General features: G+C 39.2%; 1 protein-coding gene across 6 annotated transcripts in view; it reads right to left on the reverse strand.

Moving 5' to 3' along the window:
• Positions 1–21645, reverse strand: part of RAPGEF6 (Rap guanine nucleotide exchange factor 6) — a 132897-nt gene that overhangs the window by 17115 nt on the left and 94137 nt on the right. For 2 of the 6 annotated variants that reach the window (XM_027807399.2, XM_027807395.2), the window contains exons 16-27: positions 19899–20142; positions 19412–19569; positions 18329–18343; positions 15814–16054; positions 14339–14722; positions 12091–12302; positions 11082–11205; positions 8687–8710; positions 5819–6039; positions 3178–3369; positions 1601–1735; positions 147–260 (exon numbers count right to left, since the gene is read on the reverse strand). In XM_027807399.2, the coding sequence (XP_027663200.1) occupies positions 147–260; positions 1601–1735; positions 3178–3369; positions 5819–6039; positions 8687–8710; positions 11082–11205; positions 12091–12302; positions 14339–14722; positions 15814–16054; positions 18329–18343; positions 19412–19569; positions 19899–20142 (2064 nt within the window). The remainder of the gene's footprint in view (positions 1–146; positions 261–1600; positions 1736–3177; positions 3370–5818; positions 6040–8686; positions 8711–11081; positions 11206–12090; positions 12303–14338; positions 14723–15813; positions 16055–18328; positions 18344–19411; positions 19570–19898; positions 20143–21645) is intronic. The other 4 variants (XM_027807396.2, XM_027807400.2, XM_027807397.2 and 1 more) reach the window with 3 other exon arrangements.

Raw genomic sequence — 21645 nt, forward strand, 5'->3', positions numbered from 1 at the left:
TCTAAACAGGGGTCCCTTTATTTTCCTGTGCTCACGCTCAGCTTCTGCCTTTTCACTCTCATCCTCTCTTTCTCCCTTTCCACTTATGTCAGAACTGCCTCTTGCTTGGACAATCATCCGAATTTTCTTTTGTAAATAAGCCCCACCTATTCCGTAGCTGCGTTGTCCACTGTTCTTGTTGCTGGTTTCACTGGCAAGTGATGAGGAAGAGCCCGAGAGATTCATCTGACTGCAGTTATCTGACCTCTGGATGTTACCAACTACGATAAAGTACACACAGGCAGATCTTGATAAGTGACGTGATAAATAACAGCAAAAATAAATGTGCTTTTAAAGCCTTTTTTCTTCAATCTTATTTGCATATCACTTGGGTACAGCTCAAAAGAAAATGAAATCTAAGATTAAGTGGAAGGTGTTTGTGCCTAAAATTACATCTTTCAGCTGTCTGTGAAGCACCTAATTTTAGTTCAATGAGCTGTTAGCACTACACATACAACAGGGTACGGATCACCTCAATCAAATTAGATCAGTGCTAAAAATATGCTGAAAGCAAGTTGAATTAATGAAATAATCCCAAATAAACAAAATATTATTTTCAAAGAACTAGACGAAAGTTAACAAAAATAACATTTTTAAGCGATGCTCAAAAATCTCAGTGGAGCTAGGTTTGGCAACCCAAGTAATTAAGCTTCTTATACATATGCTGTGTTTAAGTAAAATAAGTGGCATTCTCCTAAAGGCAACAGTATCTTGTGAAGGCAGAAGTGGACGGACCAGCATGATCTCCCACTGAGAAGGGTGAGAAGATGCAGTAAGTCACCATGCCATGCCATGCTAATCCAGTGGCTTGGGGCTGTCAGTGAGTCAGAAGCAGCACAGAAGGGAGGGAGAAATGCCTTACACCATTCCACACTGACCACACTGGCTGACTACAAAGTGGTGTTAAGAGATTTCAAATGGATTCCCATCCAAGGTTGGTTGACTAATGATGAAGTGATGCGGGTCTTTTAAGATGAAGACATCAAAAATAAAGGGGTTCTCAGAGCATCATGATAGACAGGGACGTATACAAAGCCCTGTGCACAAGAACAAAAAATATGAATGGCAACTCAAGGATTTAGATGGATGCGCTACTTCTGCGGCTATCAAAACCATCTGTTCTGGAGAACTATGACACCATTTTATCTCCAGCTCCATCTAATCACCTGATATCCCAGCTACCTTAGGCAAAAACATAAGCTGCAGCTTCCATGCAACACTATTGTCTTCAAGTTTGCAAATCCCATTTGTATAAGTAGCCATCTAAATCGGAACCAATATGCCAACAGGCATCAACTCTTAAGATCTACCAGGAATTCTGTCAGAAGCACTTCATTTTTTAAGAAAACAACTCTTACCCTTTTTTAATAGTAGGTGACTCAAAGCCAAAACATATAAATACACTGAAAAACTATGTCTACTCATAGACAGACATGATTCTATTCTTGACATGACTATTCTAGACTACTATTTCTCTGACATGTCATTACCAACAAATATTCCTGCCACTGCCTGCCCTGGTTTTAGTACAGCCCAGGCCGATGCTCACGCACACACGTACCTTTGCGTGGAGAGCCCTGAGGAGAAGCGGGTGGGCTGGAGTGCAAAGATGATGCCATGGACATGGTGTCGTCTGTTTGTTTCTTACTACTTACTTCCTCAGACAAGCTTAAGGACTTCTGCGGAGAGCCTGTACCTATTAAAACCATGGAATTATTTACTGCATGTTGTTATTCTTTCAAGTTAGTGATATCTGTTTGAACTACAAATAAGCACAGTGTTCACCAATCACTGGAGTATTCAGCAAAGAGAGGAGCAGGCACTCGGATTAATCCTGCGTGTGGAGGCAGTCTCCATTTCAAATTTAGATCAGATCAACAGTGGCTACTGCTGCTGCTGGCTGCTCATCTGAAGTGTGTTCCAACGCCCCGGACATAACCACAACCATTTTAACAGATACACTAAATGTGGGTTTGGTAGAGGACTAAAAATTGTAACACACAAAACTTGGAGGAAACCCTTGCCCATAACACTGTTGGGACAGTGTTAAAAACAATTTGCAATTTGCATCATAGCCAACAAGTCAGGTCAAGATCTTCACAATCACAAGTTCTCAAATCAGCGCTCATGGGTGCTATACACAGCTTGGCAAGTTGAGCAAAACCAGTGAGCCACTTTACTTTGCCAACCAGTATTTCAGGATTTCCTGCACTACCAGACCACCTTGCAGAAGGACAGTGCTGAGGAGTGAAGCTGTCAATAGCTTTTTAGACGAACACTGAACACTTAACACACGGGAACGAAGAAACACCTCTCAGCAAAGCTTCTGGAACATATCAAGTTGCACAGGCTTTTAAGAGGAGACTTGAAATAACTGAACACTTTAATTTATATGCTGCAATATATTGTTTGCTAAAGCTGCTTTAAAGGATATTGATGCTTGATGCATCATAGAATCATTTCGTATCATTTACTAACTGCAACTAACTTTATTCAATAACCCACAATCGGAGCTTTCAAGTGATACAACAGCTGTTCAAACAGGTCAAAAGCATTTTAATACATAATGCTGCTTTGCAACTAGCAATTTTAGAGACAGAAAAAACTGATTGTCACTAGGAGCAATTAAAACCATGTTGCTCCATTTGACAATAATGTTGTTATAATGGTGTTCCCAGAGGCTAAATTATTAGATGTCTGTGATTTGTGATTTCAGCTAAATTTACTATACTTCATTTTGTCATTAAAAGAAACAAGCAATGTTGTTCTCTGTGCAAGATCCCTCTAGAATGCAGAAATACATAGTAAAAGACTTAACACAGTTTGAGAGAGATCAAGATCACTTTAGTTAGAACATGTTCATCAGTTCAAGGAGAAAAAAAAAAAGTGAAAAAGCAAGAGCATATGTGGAAACAGCACCTTACCATTAGCGGTTTTAAGAAATTTTAAAATTGTGCGAATGGCTAAGAAAACAGCACACTCTCTTAAAACACAGCAATATGCTTCAGCTGTTTTCAAGTGAATGAAGTAAATGAAGCACAGTGGCATCTCAAATTATCCACCCAACTACAAGCAGCTCCTCCCTTTTGCTTGCTTCATCTATAAAACTCTCCAGGCAAGTGACGTGAAGATACTCACTGAATGTGACATGATCCTTTGTCAGTCCCTTTTTCCTGCTGGGGTATAAATTCACAGTTGGAACCTGAAGAACTTGACTCATCCTGTTTTGTTGATGCTGATGGGCTTTAGTGGTTTGGCCAATTGATCTCATGGGTACTGGAGACATTTCTGAGGATTTTGCTCCCCTTCTTTCACTTAAATTCTTTGTCACTGTTACAGAAAAATTACATATAACTAACTTGCACTTTGAATTGCAGGATTATTACAGTCATTCTGAGTACAACCATCCAGACAAAACCACCATGGTATGAAGGAGATGAAACCTACTTGAAACCATTTCTATTCCAAAACACACACCTTCCATTACACTGAAGAGGCTGTTGCATGAAATGGCATTAAAAAAAAAACTAAACCCTTTAAAGTGCCATAGAGGTACTTTATAAAAAAAGACAAAAAATGTGATTTATTTCTACCAGAAGTCTGCATTTTAGCTGTTTGTACGTAAGGTGCAAAAGCATAACAGCATTTTCTTCAAAATGACATAATGCCACCAAAGGGAGCAGGAATGGTCGTTTTGCAAGTGGCATGAAACCTTTCACTAGGTGGCAGAATTGATTTACAACACAGGGCACCGATTCAGTTTCTACATTTACCACACAGCAATTAATAAAGTCTGAAGTTAAGGCCATCTGACTTCTCCTTAAATTCTCTTGGAAAAGTCTGGGTTAGAGCACTACTGCTGCTCACTCCTCCTGCAAGCAAGGCCAGGAGAATTTTACTACTGAGGTAAGAGACTGGGGAGCTGTACCTCCTACTCTTCTGGCTATGTGAAAAAAGCCACACCAATCTGCACAAAACTGATCTGCAAAAACAGGTACCAGGCTCTGTCATTCAAAGCTACTTGGTCAAATTTTAAATGTGGGTAAAGACTCAACGTGTGGAAGAACTCCTCCAGCAGCAGTCCGGTGCTCCCCCTCCACCCGCGCAAAAACCATGAGGGGGCTGGCAATTCCCTCCTGCTCCACATCGTTCCCCCACCCTTTCTGCTAGCTCTGCAAACTATGAGTATAATCTCAACCAGACCAGTTACCTGTGGTTTTGGGGTTTTTTTGGTGTTTTTTTCCCTGTTTTTTCAAAATAGGTACTTTAATAACATGCCACTCTACTATATATTTATGTATATATCCACTTAACCTCCATTTTTCTTTTCTGAAGTTTAAGAGGACTTGATCTGCTTAACTACATGGAGTAAAAGTTAGTATATATTCCCTATTTTTACTTCCAAATATCTATGGCTAGGACTGTGCAAACAAGATTTTAAATTATTTTTTTAAAACAACTGAAAAACAACCTGGTAACATTTATGTTTGTCTCCTGAGCATAGTACAGCCACCTGTTACGTTTGCACATACATCATCTATCAATAGTTCATCCTGACAGGCTTTAATTTATTGTTTTGGTGGAGGAGCAAAACATAAATCCCACAACAGCATCACCTCCAAGTCAAAACATTCTGTGCTATTCCATACCTGGCTGAACAAGCACACACAGAACACCTCTCCCCTAACAATGCATGATGCCCTGCATCTTTTTATTCAGAGCTGCCTTTGATTTCTGGAGCCCTCAGGCACAAGGCCAGTGTGAATACACAGACTTTTAACATTTTTATAAAGGCAGTCAAGGATGGCTGTTTCCAGGATTCCTACATCAGTGCTATGTAAAAGGAAATGCTAAAAAAAAAAAAAAAAAAAAATGCATAGGAAGGTACCTTAGGAAGTAACAAGGATTTGTATTCTTAATACTGCATAATGGAAAGGACTTAAAATTTTATCTTCAAGATGCCATTCCCTAGTCATGCTTTTAAATTACCGCATCAGAGACAAAACAGTATTTGAAAACAAAACCAAGTTTTAAACTGCTACATTTGGACAACAGACAAGCATGAACAGTTTCGATTAGCAAGGTTACTACTCTTCTATTTTGAAACAAACCTACCTTTCAAGAAACTGGAAGTTTTGATCCTTAGAAAGGATCAAAACCAAACACAATAACCATTCCTCATTTTTAAATAACAATTTACTGACCTGTGTAAGATAGGAGGTTAGATAATTTGTTTAGTTAGACAGTTGCACAGGAGTTCAAATTATGGAAACTGTCTTGCTGCAGCCTTCAATTCTTGGCTGTCAAGCCATGTCAATCCCATCAGTCAGTATTGACCTAACTTCTCCTTCAACAATCTTCATTTATTCTAAGCTGTAATCCATTGCAGCTTCTATATTGATTTTGCCTCTTTTCATTTTCTTGCTGTTCATACGGTAAACGTTACTTTTATCCTTCCTAATTCTGTACAAGGACAGCAGGGCAAGAATAGAGCTAATGTACTATTGAATTTCCTTCCAGACTGATGAAAAGACACACAGTTTAAGAACTAAAGGTCAAACTAGAAAACATCACTGAAGTTCTCAGAGTTCAACCAAGATTCAAAGATAAATACTGGCTTGCTGAAATTGTAAGTACGTGAACTGACAAACAGGCACTTCCTAGAGTATGTCTTCTTGAAGGTAGAAGAGAAAGATCATAAATGGGTTATTTCTAAGGAAGGAACAAGATTTTTATAGATTTCATAGATCATGCCAGCGTTCTAGAACACTGTACTTACGAGTGCTATATGCAGGCTCACACTGAAGTGACAATATTTGGATCTTTTCCTCGTCTGTCTCTACATTCAGGTTGGACAAGTACTGCTTAACCTTCCTCGCCATCTGGGCATCCTCGTACAGCTTCTTGGCGTTCAGAAGGGAGCTGCGTCGGGCACGTTTTTTATGAGCGCCTCCTTGCACATCCAGCATATTTGAGTTTGTGCTGCCCTGGCTAAGAGACCTATAAAAGAAGAGAGCGATGCAGTAAATTTTTAGGTCTCAACAGCAATGAAGAGCTACAGTAGCAGACGCCAAAGCAGATTAATACCAATAATCTTCAGTTAGGGCTAGTGCATGCTGATGCAAATGAGTTAAAAAGATGAACAGCATTAAAACAACACTTGTCTTCTGGTAAATTGATAGCAGCAACTTGAATCTAGAAGAGGATTGCATGTTGAAGTGTGGAACTAGGAAGAATGAGGCGCAACGCTGCGTACAGTACCCGTTTCACTCTGTTAATGAACCGCTCTCTTTCTGGCCCACACCATTTCTACTGTAGATTGTAAGAGTGGACAAACTTGGTAACTTTGTTGGTTTAAGGAATTTGGTACCCACTGTACGCATCAGGCCTACAACAGAAACTTCTTGCTATTAGCATAGTATAGAAGTGACTGAGTATTGTGATTCTCTTAGAAAACTGAGCTTCTGACAATGTTAAAATAAGCAGAAATATTATGTAAAACATGCAAAGTACATTTTATTATGCACTCAACTTCTTTCTCCAATTAAAAACATTCACAGAAGAGCAGCTCATTAATGTATCCCAACAAAGGTCAGGAAGGCAGTTATGATATACATATGCCCAGACCTTGTACAGACTTGCATCTATGAAAGACAATGCTCCTTCAACAACTCCTAATTTTGAGCTGCCAATTCTATCAGCAACTGAAGCAAAAATAAATAATCCCCAAATTGTCAACGTACATCAGTTACCCTCCCTGATAGCCACTCTTATTCACACCGAATCAGTGAACCAACAACTGATAGTGGTATAGTTCAAACAAACACATCACCCACTCCCACTGTCAAAGGCCCAATGGCCAAAACAGTCCTAATGTATTTTTTAATAAACGGAGATCATAGTGTATGTTACCTGTAAATTCTAACAGAAAGTTGTTTCAAGTTGGTTGGTTGTGGGTTTTTTTAAACAGAGGAATAACTTTAAAAGGCTAAATTATTTGTGAAGACATTTAGCAAGATCTTGGCTGTGTTTACAGAATCACAAGTGGCAGAATAAATCTCCAGCAGAGAAGAGCCATAACGGCCAAAAAAGTCAGAAGGGAACATGTTGTTAGAGGAAGTCTAAAGAATCAAGCACACTAAGCTTAAAAAATAAGAAGTGATAGAAAACAGCTGACTGCAATATTTTCAAAGATGTTAAATGAGTCAATCTAAGAGAAAACATAAGCTTAAAAACTGGCAGAAATGTATAGCTTAAGTAAAAAAAGTAATGCTATTACAGGCAAAAAGCAGCAAAAGGCGTGATGGACTGTTCACACTTATTCAAACCAAGGGGCACTCCCATCTCCTACGGATAAGAACAAAGCTAATATCTCATGTGTTATGAAACAGGAAACTACACTATGTTTATTTTTAATGATATAGATATTTTACTGCTGACGTACACACTGGTTTTCTTTTAAGCCTGGACTTGACTTTTTAAGGCAACTTAATTCCATTTCCTCTAAAAATGATTTCTCCTTATTCACTTGTGCTCACAGTAATCCCAAGGGTTAGAAGTTACACTGGCTCCAGCTGGGCATGAGGTATTTCTCCCCAGCAGCTGTACTGGGAGCAGCTGATAACTGACCACCTAACACTGCCAGCCGAGCTCTCCTGCACCAAGGCCACCCACACGCTGCTCATCATGCATCAGGGACCAGTATCCAAACCTGCTCTCCCCAGTTTGCCTAGCACAAGCCCTGGCACTGTTCCCATGACTGTTGGCAGGGGTAAATCCGTTCTCTGCACAAAAGAGCCTGGACACACTTTGCAGACAAATTGCACGGCTACACCAGGCTTCCCCTGCCACTTGCAAAGCGATTGCAGCGAGGGCAGGGCACCGCGGGCGTTCCTGCCTCTGCCCTCCACACACTGCTGACACGCTCACATACAGCTGGCTTCAAATTGGGCACCCACAGCATCAGAAGTAGAGTTTCCAAGTGCAAAGGCACACAGATAATAGATTATGGGCAAAAATACACATAAAGATCATATAAAATATGGCTACATCATCATCTTTAAATCACTGCCATGTGTCAGTCAGGATTTTCACTAACCAACCTTAGCACTCTCATTTCTAGTCATTTCATTATTCAGTCCCTGCAAAATCAAGACTCCCAGTGAAATCAATGAGGATTATGGTGTATGAAAGGAGATACATTTTATATATATACTAAAAATAAACACTTTGAAGCTTGAATGCAATCTTCACGAGGGGAAATTATCACAATTCATGTACCGTAATATAAGTGTCCTTACAGTTTAAATGCAGAATGGCTTAAACTTTCCTGTTACATGTTGAAAAGCAAGTTATTTATTTCCCAAAATAGTCTGCCTTCCAATATAACTGCGTAGCAGGTGGGGTTTTTTAATGCATAAAGCCAAAACTCAAACAACTTATCCAGTACACAAAAGCAACGCAGAAATCTTACAGCTGCAGTATAACGTTGACAGTAACCTCTTATTCCTGTTTTCCAAAAAATATGTATTGCAGGGTTAATAAAATGCATGCTGTATTTCAGATGCATGCACTAACGAGGAGGATGCAGTATGTTAAGAGTTGCATAATCTTTATTCATCTTAGTTGCATTCATCTCTACACTTACCCCAAACTTCTCCACCTCTTCTTCCTGTAAGCAAGAGCCATATACATTGAAGCATGTATTTGAACAGAAAAGCACAGGAAAAAAATAAAACAGTTGAGAGTCAGGAAGAAAGATGTAGACAGGAAAGAACAGAAAAGAAAAAATTTCTATACAGCAAAATTCTTCTCAAACAATAACACAATGTTTTAATGGAATGCAAGGGCAGGACTTGCTCATATACTTCAATATGGAAGAACATCTATCAGTTTTTTATTTTTAAGTTTAACCTACAAATTTAAAAACCAAACTTGCACCGAGTTGTCTTGTTAAGTATTTGCTGTAAGTAAAATTCAGTTTTGATGGAGTGCACAAAAACTGTTCACACTTTCTGCAATATGAGTAAGTTGATTAAATTAATTTATTCTTTGCATTAGGACTGCAGTAAGCACATGAGAAATCATCATCAGTATTCAAGTTTATGATGTTGTTTCCCTTGATTGCTTGCTGGAAAACAAGCTAGTTGCCAAATACACATTGAAAAACTAGATGCTCTATATTAATTGGTAATGAACTTGCTAGCAAGTCTCATGTTACCACTAACAAGCATCTTTTCTTGTTCGTTTTTAATCTTCAAAAGCATTTATTGGTGCTTCATAACACAAACTGATAGATCAAACACCAAAGGCAACGAAAATGAATATAAATGATGTGAAAACATGGAATTATTTTCTTTTAATCTTTGGCACTACCTCTAATATTAGATGCCTAAGCATTTAATGTCAGTGTGCATAATTTAAATTATGGTCATTAAAATGTGTTTCCTAATTCTGAAAAAAAAACAAACATACATACTAAAGGTAACAATTTACTATTAAATTCATTTAATGATTAGACTTCATTAGGTCTTAGAAAGTGCATGGGGTATCAGGGAAATTTATTTATACAAATTTCACCTGTGAATGCCAAACTTTCTGAAAAGTAACTGTAGCTTATCAGTAAGTAGCTTTATAACCTTATGCTAAAAAAATTTTGCTAATTCAAATCCAATAGTAGGAAGGTGAATCTCCACTTTGAAACCAGTCCATCTTATAACAGATCCCTCGTTAATGTTTATTTTGTCTCAAACCTCAGCTGGACCAATTTTAAACAAAATAGTTATGTTTCCTGATAGTCAGCACTGAAAACAGACAGGATTCACGACTGGCTGTGAATCCTGACCACTGGAAGACCATGGGGAACCAAATTTCTATGCCCTTACATCTGCTCCGTACCCTTACATCCGCTGCCTCCTTCCCCTGTGCAGATGTAACTGAAATGATAAACCAAAGACAATTACAACTGCACAGGTGAGCTATCGAGTGGAATTTAGTTGGGGCTTGTACAAAGTACGCTTCAGCCACAACTGTTCACTAAGCTTCCTCCGTGCTCTGCGCTCCCTCCACGGTGTTCGAAGCTCTCCACCGCTGGCCAGATGCTGCTGGGGACACCCACGGAACAGACAACCCACTGGAGTATTTGTCGGTTTTTAAAGTAGAAACTGTGTAATGACTGGGCACAGGACATCATCTTGTCGCCAGCTCCCCACCTGAACTGCCCCCTGAGCGGCTCTGCCTGGCCGGTTCAGTGCAGAGGCAAGCTAACAGCGCGAGGGAAGGACAACACGGCCCTGCTCAGCATCAGGACCCTGCACGGGAACAACGGAGCTGCTGATGCTTTTAGTTCAGCCAGGGGCAAGCAAACAGATGCAGGAAGTTATTTAGTTCCACTAAATATTATCTGGAGCTAATCAGCACCAGATTTAGAAGTCATAGTGCTTTTATTCTGCAGTTTGACAATACAGAGCCTGATGATATTATGCGTCAGGAAAAAAAAAAAAAGAAAAACAAACAAAGAAAAAGTAAAACAAGAAAACATCTTCCACTTGCTTACAGCCTGAGCATATCAGACATTATGTAGGTGGAGCAAGCTGTGCTTAGAACAAGTAATAAAAAATATTTTGTTGGTTTTAATATGTTATCAGCGGGGTTTTGTTTTGAAGCAACATTTCAGATTTATACATGGGTGATTTAGGTGCTTTTTATATCTCTCTCTCATATATAGATAATATTATACCCCACTAATATTATACCTCTCCCAAAACTACTGACACTAACATTTTATTTAGCAAAAATATGAATCATTCAAATTAGAACCTACTCTTCTTTGCTTTTTGAAGACAAGTTCATTTAGTAGCCATTAAAAGCAGGTTTTGGAAGCATCAATTGCAGTGCCATAATTTGATAAAGATTGTGGTTCGGATGGTAAATGTTAATGGTAAGTTACACAACGAAATATTAACACACTGACGCACACACAAACCCAGACCCCTACCCATGCTGAGACACCTCCAATCCTACTGTCTTTCTAAATTGCACACCTTTGTCTGAACATTACAGCCGGATCCATGTTTGCTGAGGTCATTCTGACAACTTGGCGAATTTCTTTGGCAATCATTCTGAGTTTCTCAAAATTTACCAGGCCATCCACTTTAGAATCATTTCCTGCATAATTGAAACACACACACATATATGAAAAGAGAGTAAGAAATAGTTTGTAATGGTGATGTGTTCCCAGTCCCCCACATCACCCTTCCTCCCTCCCAGCCCCTCCATCAACAACACTGCTTTAATCAAAATAGCAAGAAAACAGAAAGTCTGGCAAAATACAAGTAACAATTAGGCCCACTCAGACTACCTAACATTACTCTTGTTAATCTATTTCTAAAGTCACAAGTATTAGTAGGAGGAAAAAGGAGTAAGTGAACTAAGCTCAAATTCATTGGCATAGATGTTAAAATAATATAAATACAGAACTGACAAACAGTGTTCACATTCTGAAATTAGCTCAAACTGTTCTGAAATATCACCACCAAGAACTGGGCATATTTGGAAGCACTTTAACCAATTGTGAACAGAACTTTGTGTGAAAAGAACAAAATGGAAATGGTTAAACAAAAACCCTTGAAAATGCTGAAAGCAAGAGTAGGAGGTGTTGTATCATCATAGCTGTCTGAAAGCCGCAACATGGAACGAAAACCTAGAAACATCACTGCAAGTTTTTGCAAGAGAAATATTATGTGAAGCAGTGTAACTACCAGTTAAGCACACTCACCTGCTCTTCCACACTAAACCTTAGGACAGCTGATGAAGATTAAGCACTGCTTATAAAAATTAAATTCATATTTTTAATATTCTAATTTTTGTCTAGGATCAATCTCTTCCATTATGCATTCAGAGTTCAATTTTATTTTACTCCTACAACGGACACATCAAAAGCATCCTACTTGTGGCAACTTCTTGTAGACATTTGTTGAATCACGGAGCACTGAAGAGAGGGCTAGAGCATCTTCAGGGCTTAGTTTATTATTTCTCTACATTTGACATTACCTTCATGCAGAAATGTGATGTCCTTCTTGACAACAGGAAAAAGTGGAATAATTGGAGGCTGCATGCTCTGGCTGCTAAGGATGTTGCGGTATTTTGCCATGTTTCGAGATGGATCAAAAAGATCTTGAAGGTCTCTGAGGTGCTTTTCATACTTGCTCGGTAACTTTTCCCAGGTGCCTCTGAGACGTGCTACTGGTGCAAGATTTAACCCACTGCAAGGCAGATACATTTCATTATTAGCTGTTAGTACAATCACTACCTTTCATAAGGAAGAAGTAAAGGGCTGGAGTTCTGTTTTAAGGATTAAAAATAGCTTTCACAAGTTTAACTGTAAAGCTGGGGGAATGCCAGGCTGCATGTCCATCACAGTAAACGAAAAAGAACTGTAAAGAGCATGACTGCTTCCTAGTCACAAAGTACAAATTTCAAGTTAGCCTGCCAAAACAATCTCGCTGTAACATCATACTGACACCGATTTAATTTAAGAACCACTTCTCTCCTGTAAAAACGTATACCACAATAAGGACAAAAAGGGTGAAAAATTAATGAGGTGAATACATGGCTACAGTAGCAAGTGAGAACGGTGCACAGCTTATCCCAAGCAAAAGTGGCAAGACTTTAGAGGAGCACGTTTGGAGCATTTGTAAATGAGCACCACCAGACTGAGAATTAGGAGCCACTATTTTAAAACTTGTTATATACTCTCATTCTCATAAGTAAAAATATATCCATGATTAGTTGGATGCAATAAAAAAAAATAAATATATCCATCCTCCCTATCATAATCTGTCACCAACTTTGAATTCGTGGCAAAATTACTTGAGCAAAGTCCTCATAGGTACAGAAGTGGAAAGCAATATTCTCCAGCATTCATTAATAGATCCACAATCCCACAATTACTGAATTTGTTATTCTGAGAAGATTCTTCTCATTTTGAAGGCTTCAGAAACTCATTCTGTATTTTTATTTTTTTAATACAGACCTCTCTCCATGCTATTGTCAATTCACAAAGCCTTCTCACATGAAAAAAATCAAGCATATGCTGCCACACAGCTCCTCTTTTACATGCTACACCAGGATGGCTATCCTGCTATTTCAGGAGACATATGGCATCGTATTGATATGCAATGCAAGGCAAGGAAAGAAAAAGAACCCCTGTGGCATATGCTAACAAAGCCATATTCCCCTGGAAATGAGTAAACCAAAACAACTAATTTATTTGCTTTTTCTGACCAAAGACCGCTTCAGTCATGGCCTGATTAGACTTAATCAAGAAGCAGGAAGAGTCATTTCTCCACCTATGACAAAAAAACCATGACAAATTAAGCAGCAGAATACAGAAATTAGATTCAGTATCCACATGTATATTCGCTGTGTAATGAGTAGCCACAGCCCCAATGGTTGCCCAGTACCCTTTAAGCAAATTAATGATTTTTTAATGTATGACTAAACAGAAGGTGGTACCATTTGATTAACTGGCTAGATTTTGAAGAAAATATTTTAAAATGGTATTTTCAAAGACGGTGCTGGTGCTGCAATCCAGCATGAATCCAGATCTTTGTCTCGTGAATCACAGCACCTGGTTTGTGGTTTTTTTTTTCCTTGAAGTAAAATGTTGGTATAAGGTAACTGCAAATAAAGGAAATGCTGAACTCATGCTGTTAAAGTAGCAGCACCTAGTATAAATCAGAAGAGAAAGTCTAAATGTGCAAATGAAGAGGAAAAAAAACAGAGAAGCAAGCAGGTGACAGGAAAGAATGAAAATGAAAAATAAACTAAACCAAGACTGATTTGAGGAAGTCCTTACAATGAAAGGAAGAAATACAGTAATCTCATCATCGCAGGTATGACTTGGTACACACTGAAAAAGTAGCAATGACTGAAATAAGAAGGGAAATTGGGTGCCAGAATCATGGAAAATGACGGCGACATTCAGGCAGGTTTCAGAAGTTCATCCATCACACAGTGCTTTGGTCCAAACCCCCTCTCTCCCTGCTAGTAACAGTTAAAAACCAAGACAGTCCCATCAGCCAGAGAAATGAGACTGAACTCCGGACGCTGAGGAAGAAACAGACTGCAGCGACAAGGTGTACAGCCTGGCTTTTTGAAAAGCTCGGTAATTCCCTGAAAACCACCCAGCGCCACTGGTAATCTGTTCAGGATATACCTGTTTCTTTTCTTTCCGTTTAGATGAACGGAACTGCCTCTGACAGCACAGATGGGATCTGACAAACGGCAAGTATTTTACCTTATAACAGCGAACATGGAATTGAAGTTCTTGCATTCTCGGCAGTGGAGGGCAATTTTAATGAAATGCTTAATAATCTTCATTCTTTTGAGTTGGTTGGGCTCTGCTAAAATTTCCATGGCAACCCAGAATGTCTCTTGATTTATGACGTCCTCAAACTGTTTCAGGTGAGCATTGCCTGTTTTGGAGTCCAGCTTATAAAGGTCATCGATGTATTCTGTAGGCTCAATATTGCGAAATAATTCAAAGTCTCTCATGGAAAGCTGAGTGGCGACCTCAATGGTGCTCAGCTGTAGGAGGGAAATTTGGCTTTCTCTCAGCAGCTCTTGAGCATCCTCATCCGAGCATAAGGTTTCTGTCTCCATATTGTTTTTTAGATAATACCTGAAGAATATTTGAGTTACAATAAAACATTAGAGATGCTCTTCAGAGGGTTTGTGAACACAAAGACGTTGAATTATACCAGTCAGTGTGGGCATTACTGACACCGCAGCGGTGTTTATGCGAGAGCATTTCCCCGTTACTGTGAGAAGCCAATGTAAAAGGCAAAGACAGAGGCAAGAAGGGACAGCATAACCTTGTACTGTAGCTAGTATAAAATAACATCATTACTGAAGTAAAAAAAACTATTTCAAAAGCTGTTTTAATCTACCTCTATGCTAGTATTTTCTATGCTGTACTCTGCAATATGCTGTAGCTTTCACCTTCAGAAGAAGGTCAGTTACTTTTCCATTTGTAAATTCAGCAGTGAAATAACACTTTAAATACACATTAGTCCTGAGAAATCTCTTGTTAATGTATTTCTCCATTCCTTACATAAATTTAGTGTGACATATTAATATTTATATGAAGCGCATAGTATTCAGGAAATGAAAATGTATGTGGAAAATTCATTTCCATGGTCCCAAGCAGATCACTTTCAGATATACAAAAGTTTATTCCTCATAAATTCCCTCTGTTGCCTAGCAAAGACAACGAAAGAATTTTTTTTTATTTAAACTCTTTTCTGGTATGGATCAGGTCATCAGATAAAACTGAAGCCCTTAACATTTCAGAAACATTCGTAACAGTACACGTAAAAATGGAAGAATTTATCTCAGGTTACTATCAGTTCATTGCAACATGACATCACTGAGAAAGAAATTAATTGTATGCTTTAATCCTGAAGTACATATGGAAAGCTTCAGGAGAAATGTAACTAAGTGTAAGCCACTATGTACTTCATCCTGATCTGCCTAACTTAGCTGTCATGCAAGCTCACTGTAGATTTAGGGAGAGGTTTTTTGGGTGCAGAAGAGGAAGGTGAAACAAGGAAGAAAACAGGTGAGGGAAAGCTAAGCTACTGGCATTCACTTGCTTGTTCTTCTAAGACACCTGTATTTTAATGTAACACCCCTCCCCAGTATTTCTTTTGGATGTTTCCATCCTAAAAGACAAATAAATCCAAACCGAAACCCTAACAAGGGTGCACTTACCGCCCATTGAGCTGAATCCTGTCAGCCAGTTTGGAGAACTGGTCTGGGAGCCTGCGCTGTTTGATGACTCCCTCGGGGCTGACAGACACCTCGCACAGGGAGTAGGTCTCCGGGGCTCCTGTCAAGTTGAATTCGTGGACAGCGTGGCTCACCACCTCTTTTGCTGTAGTGTCTTTGCTGATGATAATGTAACAACTCTGCTGATCCGCTTTGAAGACTCTGATTACTTGATCTGGAATATCTAAAATAACAGAGTAACACCTTTAAAGTATGAAGTTATGTAGGACGTTACTTATCCCTTGAAAAGACATAAGGTCATTTACTGTCTCATTCAATAATGAGAAAACAAGAAAACAGCTAGCGAGGAAAACAAAAAAAGCCACACTGGACTTGATAAATAAACTATAATATTCAGTTGTTTCCTTCTACTTTGAGAGAAAAAAAAAAAGTCTCCTCTCTGCACGTCCTCAACTCAGTTACTTTATCATCCCATGACCACAACCAAAGTACAAGACATGTAGATCTATCGCTAAGCTGCACACTGCCCTTCTCAGCATGTCTCAAAAACTTTGGCAGCATCACTTCTGCTTTGGCTCTTTTATCTTTGCGACAGCCAGAATCCACACGCGTGCCAGGGCACTCTTCCCAGGGATGGGAAGCCATGGAGCACGCATGGATGGGCTGTGGGCAGGAGGACGCGAAGGGGAAAGGGGATTTGGTCGTTCTCATCACTAGCTGCAAACTTTTACACTCGCTCTCTCACCCTGAAGGAGCTAAGCTGCTGCAGCAGTTAATTCTTTGGCTAGTGTATATTTATAGCACATTTTATGTATTACAAATGCATTAGAGAACAGCTTTATCTGAGGCAGCCTACAGCAGGAATTAAGTATCTGAAGAAACACAGGTTTAATCTACAACTTGATGATTGAAATAATTTGCTCCATTAGCTATTACAGAAGGCATGATTTTCAAAATAAAACTGATTGGAGAAAAAAAGTCGAGTCAGAGTGCACACTAATTTAAAACTCAGGGAGAGCACAGTTTTCCTTCCTCCCTGAACTCTGAAGACTAAAACTTCTCAAGTTTTCGACAGACCGGAGAAGGTGGGAGGCTCCTGGTGAGGCCTCAGCCACGTCTCCAGAGCCTGCAGCACCGCGGTACCTCCGCATCGGGGCTCCCAGGCGGAGACAAGAAGGGCTGTGCGTGCCTCAGCAGCCTCCAGAACAGCCCTTCACTTCTGCCACCATGACCTGACCGGCCTTCCACGGCCTCTGCAGGCAGTGCCACAGCCACGGAGAGAGGCACGCGACCCGCCACCCAAGGGGAGGCCCGGCTGGCCGGGCAGAGGGAGCCAACCCGCCAGGGGCCACCCTGGTCCTGCCAGCAGCAGCTCTGAGCACAGAGTTTTACATGCTGCTTACCCGCATCGCCTATATGTTTAATTTTTCCGCTGACAAAATCCCTTGCTTAAAGAAGAAACGAGTATCTCATTTAATGGGGCAGCGACCTTGGGGTTATTTTGCCTCGCATCAGGACTTAATGGTGCTATGGGGGCAAGCAGGAGGAACTTAGGGCAAAAAGTAAGCAGGTAATTTATGATCCAGCATCAAAAGTTTCCACCCATTGGAAAAAAGAAAGCCTCAGCATCAGCTGTAAATAAACTGGAAGATGGGAGAAAACGGGATGTTAAAAAAATAATCTGATTGAAAACTAATTCTACTAACAGTTTCACTATTATGACTATCACATTACCAGAATAGTCTCATTAGAAGTAATAAATATTACATACTGATTTCAGAGTGAAAGTGATGAAAATGACATATCGACTAATTAGGAAATGCCTCCACTCATAAAAATCATAATAAATCAACAGAAGAGACAAACATCTGTATCTTGGTACCAGCATACCCAAAAATCTGAACACATTCAAGGTATAAAGACAAAAACTGGAATGTAATTGTAGGGGAGGGAGAATCACCATGCAACCAAAGTTTAGTAGAACTTGCGACAGACGAGGGAAACAATACAAGCACACATCTGCCTTCACAGTCTTTGCTTTTAGGCAGGTAAACATTAATAAAAATTATTTTCTTATGCATTATTCAGCATTCAGTATTATTTGACAATACAAAACATTTCAAGTCTGCATGCGACAGAAAAAACAACCAAAACAAACTACGTTATCATCTAAAATTCCAGTTTCTACACAACAGATGTAAGCAGTCCATTCCTTTAAAGCAAGGTCATAGAGATGCAAAGGAACCTGTCAAAGGTCATTCAGTGGCAGTGGCAGAAATAGGAATAAAATGCAGGTCCTCTGCCTCATCACAGCACTGTGCCCGTAGTAAAGGGAGCCTATGGATTTGTTTTATTTAAGGAAGATTACAGGGCATGGGACTTACCTAATGGCCCAACAATAATAACTATGCCAAATGCAACATATGAAAGTGTTAAGTTTAACAGGCAAGCCATGCAATATTAAGGTCTGCAGGATGCTATGCATCAGGATACTTACAGTAAAACCCAACAGCTGCGGGCAGGAAAAAAAGAAAAAACTGTCAACACCAAATCAAGATTTAGATGTTTATAATAAACTTATCAAGTACAGTTTGGTTTCTTTCTGAGTAGTACACTCAGAAATATTTTGGTTTTCTCTGCCATTCACAAATGACAGCCTTCTTGTTACAGGAAATGTTAAGTGAAGGTAAGAAGGACCAGTTATCAACATTTCATTTTATGCAGTAACTTCTATAGTACTAAACGAAGATTCTTGGGGAACATGTGTGTAGCTCTCACCTAGACAGCAGGAACCTGGATTTGCAGCAAGAACTTATTTGCTATGGATATTTATGCACTTGATAAGATATATATGTGTGCACGTCCCTTTTAAAGGGGAAATCTGCAAGTTTACATAAACACACATCATAGCCACAAGGCACTTTACAGATCATGTAATTATGCACAGAACTTACACTTGAAACAGGCAAACAAGATTCTGACTGGACATGTTTACAGGCAGCTGCATATAACAACAAATGCCTCCTGCAGCCACCCCATAAACTACGTCCCTACAGTAATAGCAATGCAAGCATAGATTACACATTTCCAAACATTTTTCAGTTTTTCAGACATACAACTGATTACACATACTGTTTGTAAAACACTGCTGCCTTGGTATGACAGCAGCCCTATTTTATCCACAAAACTGCTTGAAATAGAAATTCAAAGATGGTGGATGGACAAATCAAATCACGAGAAGCACCGGTATTGGGAAGAGATGACAAAAGAAAAGGGTGCAGACAAGGACAACCTGCTTCCACCAGAGCTCTGGTAAACTCCAGTACATCAAAGACTCTCAGAGGTCGCAAAATACATTTCTGTGCAAAACCAAGCTAAATGCCACATTACGAAACAAGCAGACAAGAGAGGTTCAGGCAGTTTGGATTTTCAGCGAATCTCCAGTTTGGACCTGTTAGAGCCACAAGATAAAACAGGTAACTGCACTCAGCACGTTTGATGCTGGGAAAAGATGAAATTTTCCCCTTGAACCAGCTCCCTTGTAATCATCGTGTAAATCAAGCTAATGCTGATGTTTTACCTGAAGGATTAGAGAAATCCAGAATGCTAGTTGTAGGCTGCAACAGGTCAGGGCTACTGGATGACAGTGTTCCTGGAATGGGCATGATGGCCAGGCTGTGTCTGCACTGCCGAGTCCCCACAATGCTGTCATCCTGCGACTGGCTCACGCTACCATCACTGCAAAACAATTTTGTTCCATTTATGTGCATTAAGCTCCTTATATTCATCTTGGGATGAATGAGACTAAGAAAAATAATGGCACTCTGATGTTTTAATTACATGTTGTAGGACAGGCTTTCAAAACAGGGACAGGGGAAAAACATATTTGAAAGTGTTCACTGGGAGAGAAAAGACATTTTGGTCTTGTTCTGCATTTATGGGTCAGATTTGTTGCATTTTTTAGAAAACATAAGCAACATGGACATAACGGCTGAAGATACCAAGCAAGCAAAATATAAGAACTTAATAAAGAACAATTACTTTTTGACCAGAAGAGTCTGACAAACCTGAACAGTTTTGGAGGCAAAATGCTGAAGCGGGTCTTGTCTAAAATCTTCCTGATTCTGTTTCTCCCACCAGATACAGTGTTTGCTTTCATTTTCTTGTTTCCTTTTTCACGGGGAAACATCTGTTCCACATCGCCAGGCATATCTGGGATGGAATAACGGTTGGTTTTCTTCTCTGCAATTTTTGGAATATGTGGAATTCCATTTTTCTCTTGCCCTATCCTGCAGAGCAGCTCCTTAAACACTGCAGAAGAAGATACAATCATTGTGATTTCCCTTTGCACACTTAAAACTCCACAAAATTCTTCTTTCCCCTCAAACCTTTTGCTTCCCACCTCCCTGCAGAAAAAGTGAACCAGAAGAGTTACAAACCAGGCAATACACTGCATTTTGATTTTTATTCTAAGGGTGTGGGTCTTTTCCCATTGAGGTTTTATTTTTTATTACCTTGGCAGAAAAAACAACTGCTAAACATTCAATAAAAATGATCGAACAATCTGCGTAGCTAATTTGAAATTAGCACATATCACACCAGTTTAATAGACCTAGTCTACCATTCCCACATAGATAATAAGGAAACACTGTATTCACTACAAAAATAAATACTACACAGCATGTATTTATGTAGGTTTTTTGTCTGCATCTTTTAGGTAACAGAGTGCAGATGCTTCCTTAAGAATAACTGCAAGGCAGACTGATATTTCCCATAAATGTCTTTGTTTGCTTTTAGTAATACTACTGAACAGAAGCTGCATCAAATTTCCTGTTGCATTTATCAAACTAAGCCAGTCTACTACCAGCACTGACATTCCCCAAAGATATAATTCCATGGAAAAGATAGTGGTTATGTTCTTTATGTTCCTTCCCATATATGAAAGGGGAAACCCTATTGGTCAAATTAGTTTATCAAATTATTTTTTTTAGGATCTTTTAAAAACCTTTTTAAATCACTCAAGTCAGAAATTCAGTATTTTCTGTCAGAAACATGGTGATATTCAAAGAATGCAGAACTGCACAGAGCAAATAACTCAGATTGTCCCTATCAGCAAGGCAACCAGGACTTTTCTGAACAGAAAGTCCCAGTCAAATTGCATGCTTCTATTATGTAATAAAATTTAAGGCTACCAGACTTCAAAGTATAGATTCCAATATAAAAATGGGAATTGTTCATTGTCAGCACAAGGCACTTAGCACTCAATTAAAAAGACAGGATAATAAGTATCACTGTCGGAAAAAACCTTCAAGACATGAATTCATTAAAATTTATAAGAGAAATCACCTTGAAATTGTATCAGCTAGCAGGAAGAGTTTAGAATCTGCTCATAAATGTATGTTGCTTACATTTATAATAAAAATGAACAATCTATCACTGTCTCAGTTCTAGTTACGCTATATTTTATGTCACTCTACATTAGTCTGGACCACTGGTTACTGTGGTGGTTTTACGCTTCTGGGGAATTATGCTAATAAGCAATTACTAGGATCTTGAAACTTTTTTTACCAGCACAGCAATAAACAGAAAACAATAATCGAAAAGAAAATCAATAGTGAACAAGGGTCAGTAAGGGGAGGCAGAAAGTAAGGAAAAGAAACCATCAGGTTGTGGGTACAGCTACAGAGAAAGGAGCTATCCTGTGCACAGTCTTGTTCTTTCTGTAGCTATGGTTATTTTATTGCCTGAACAGGATTCTGGAAAAAGAACAGATGATTTGACTGATATTTTAAAGAGGTATTTATGTGTTTATAT

This window comes from Falco cherrug, chromosome 8, assembly GCF_023634085.1.
Source record: "Falco cherrug isolate bFalChe1 chromosome 8, bFalChe1.pri, whole genome shotgun sequence".
Lineage (NCBI taxonomy): Eukaryota > Metazoa > Chordata > Aves > Falconiformes > Falconidae > Falco > Falco cherrug.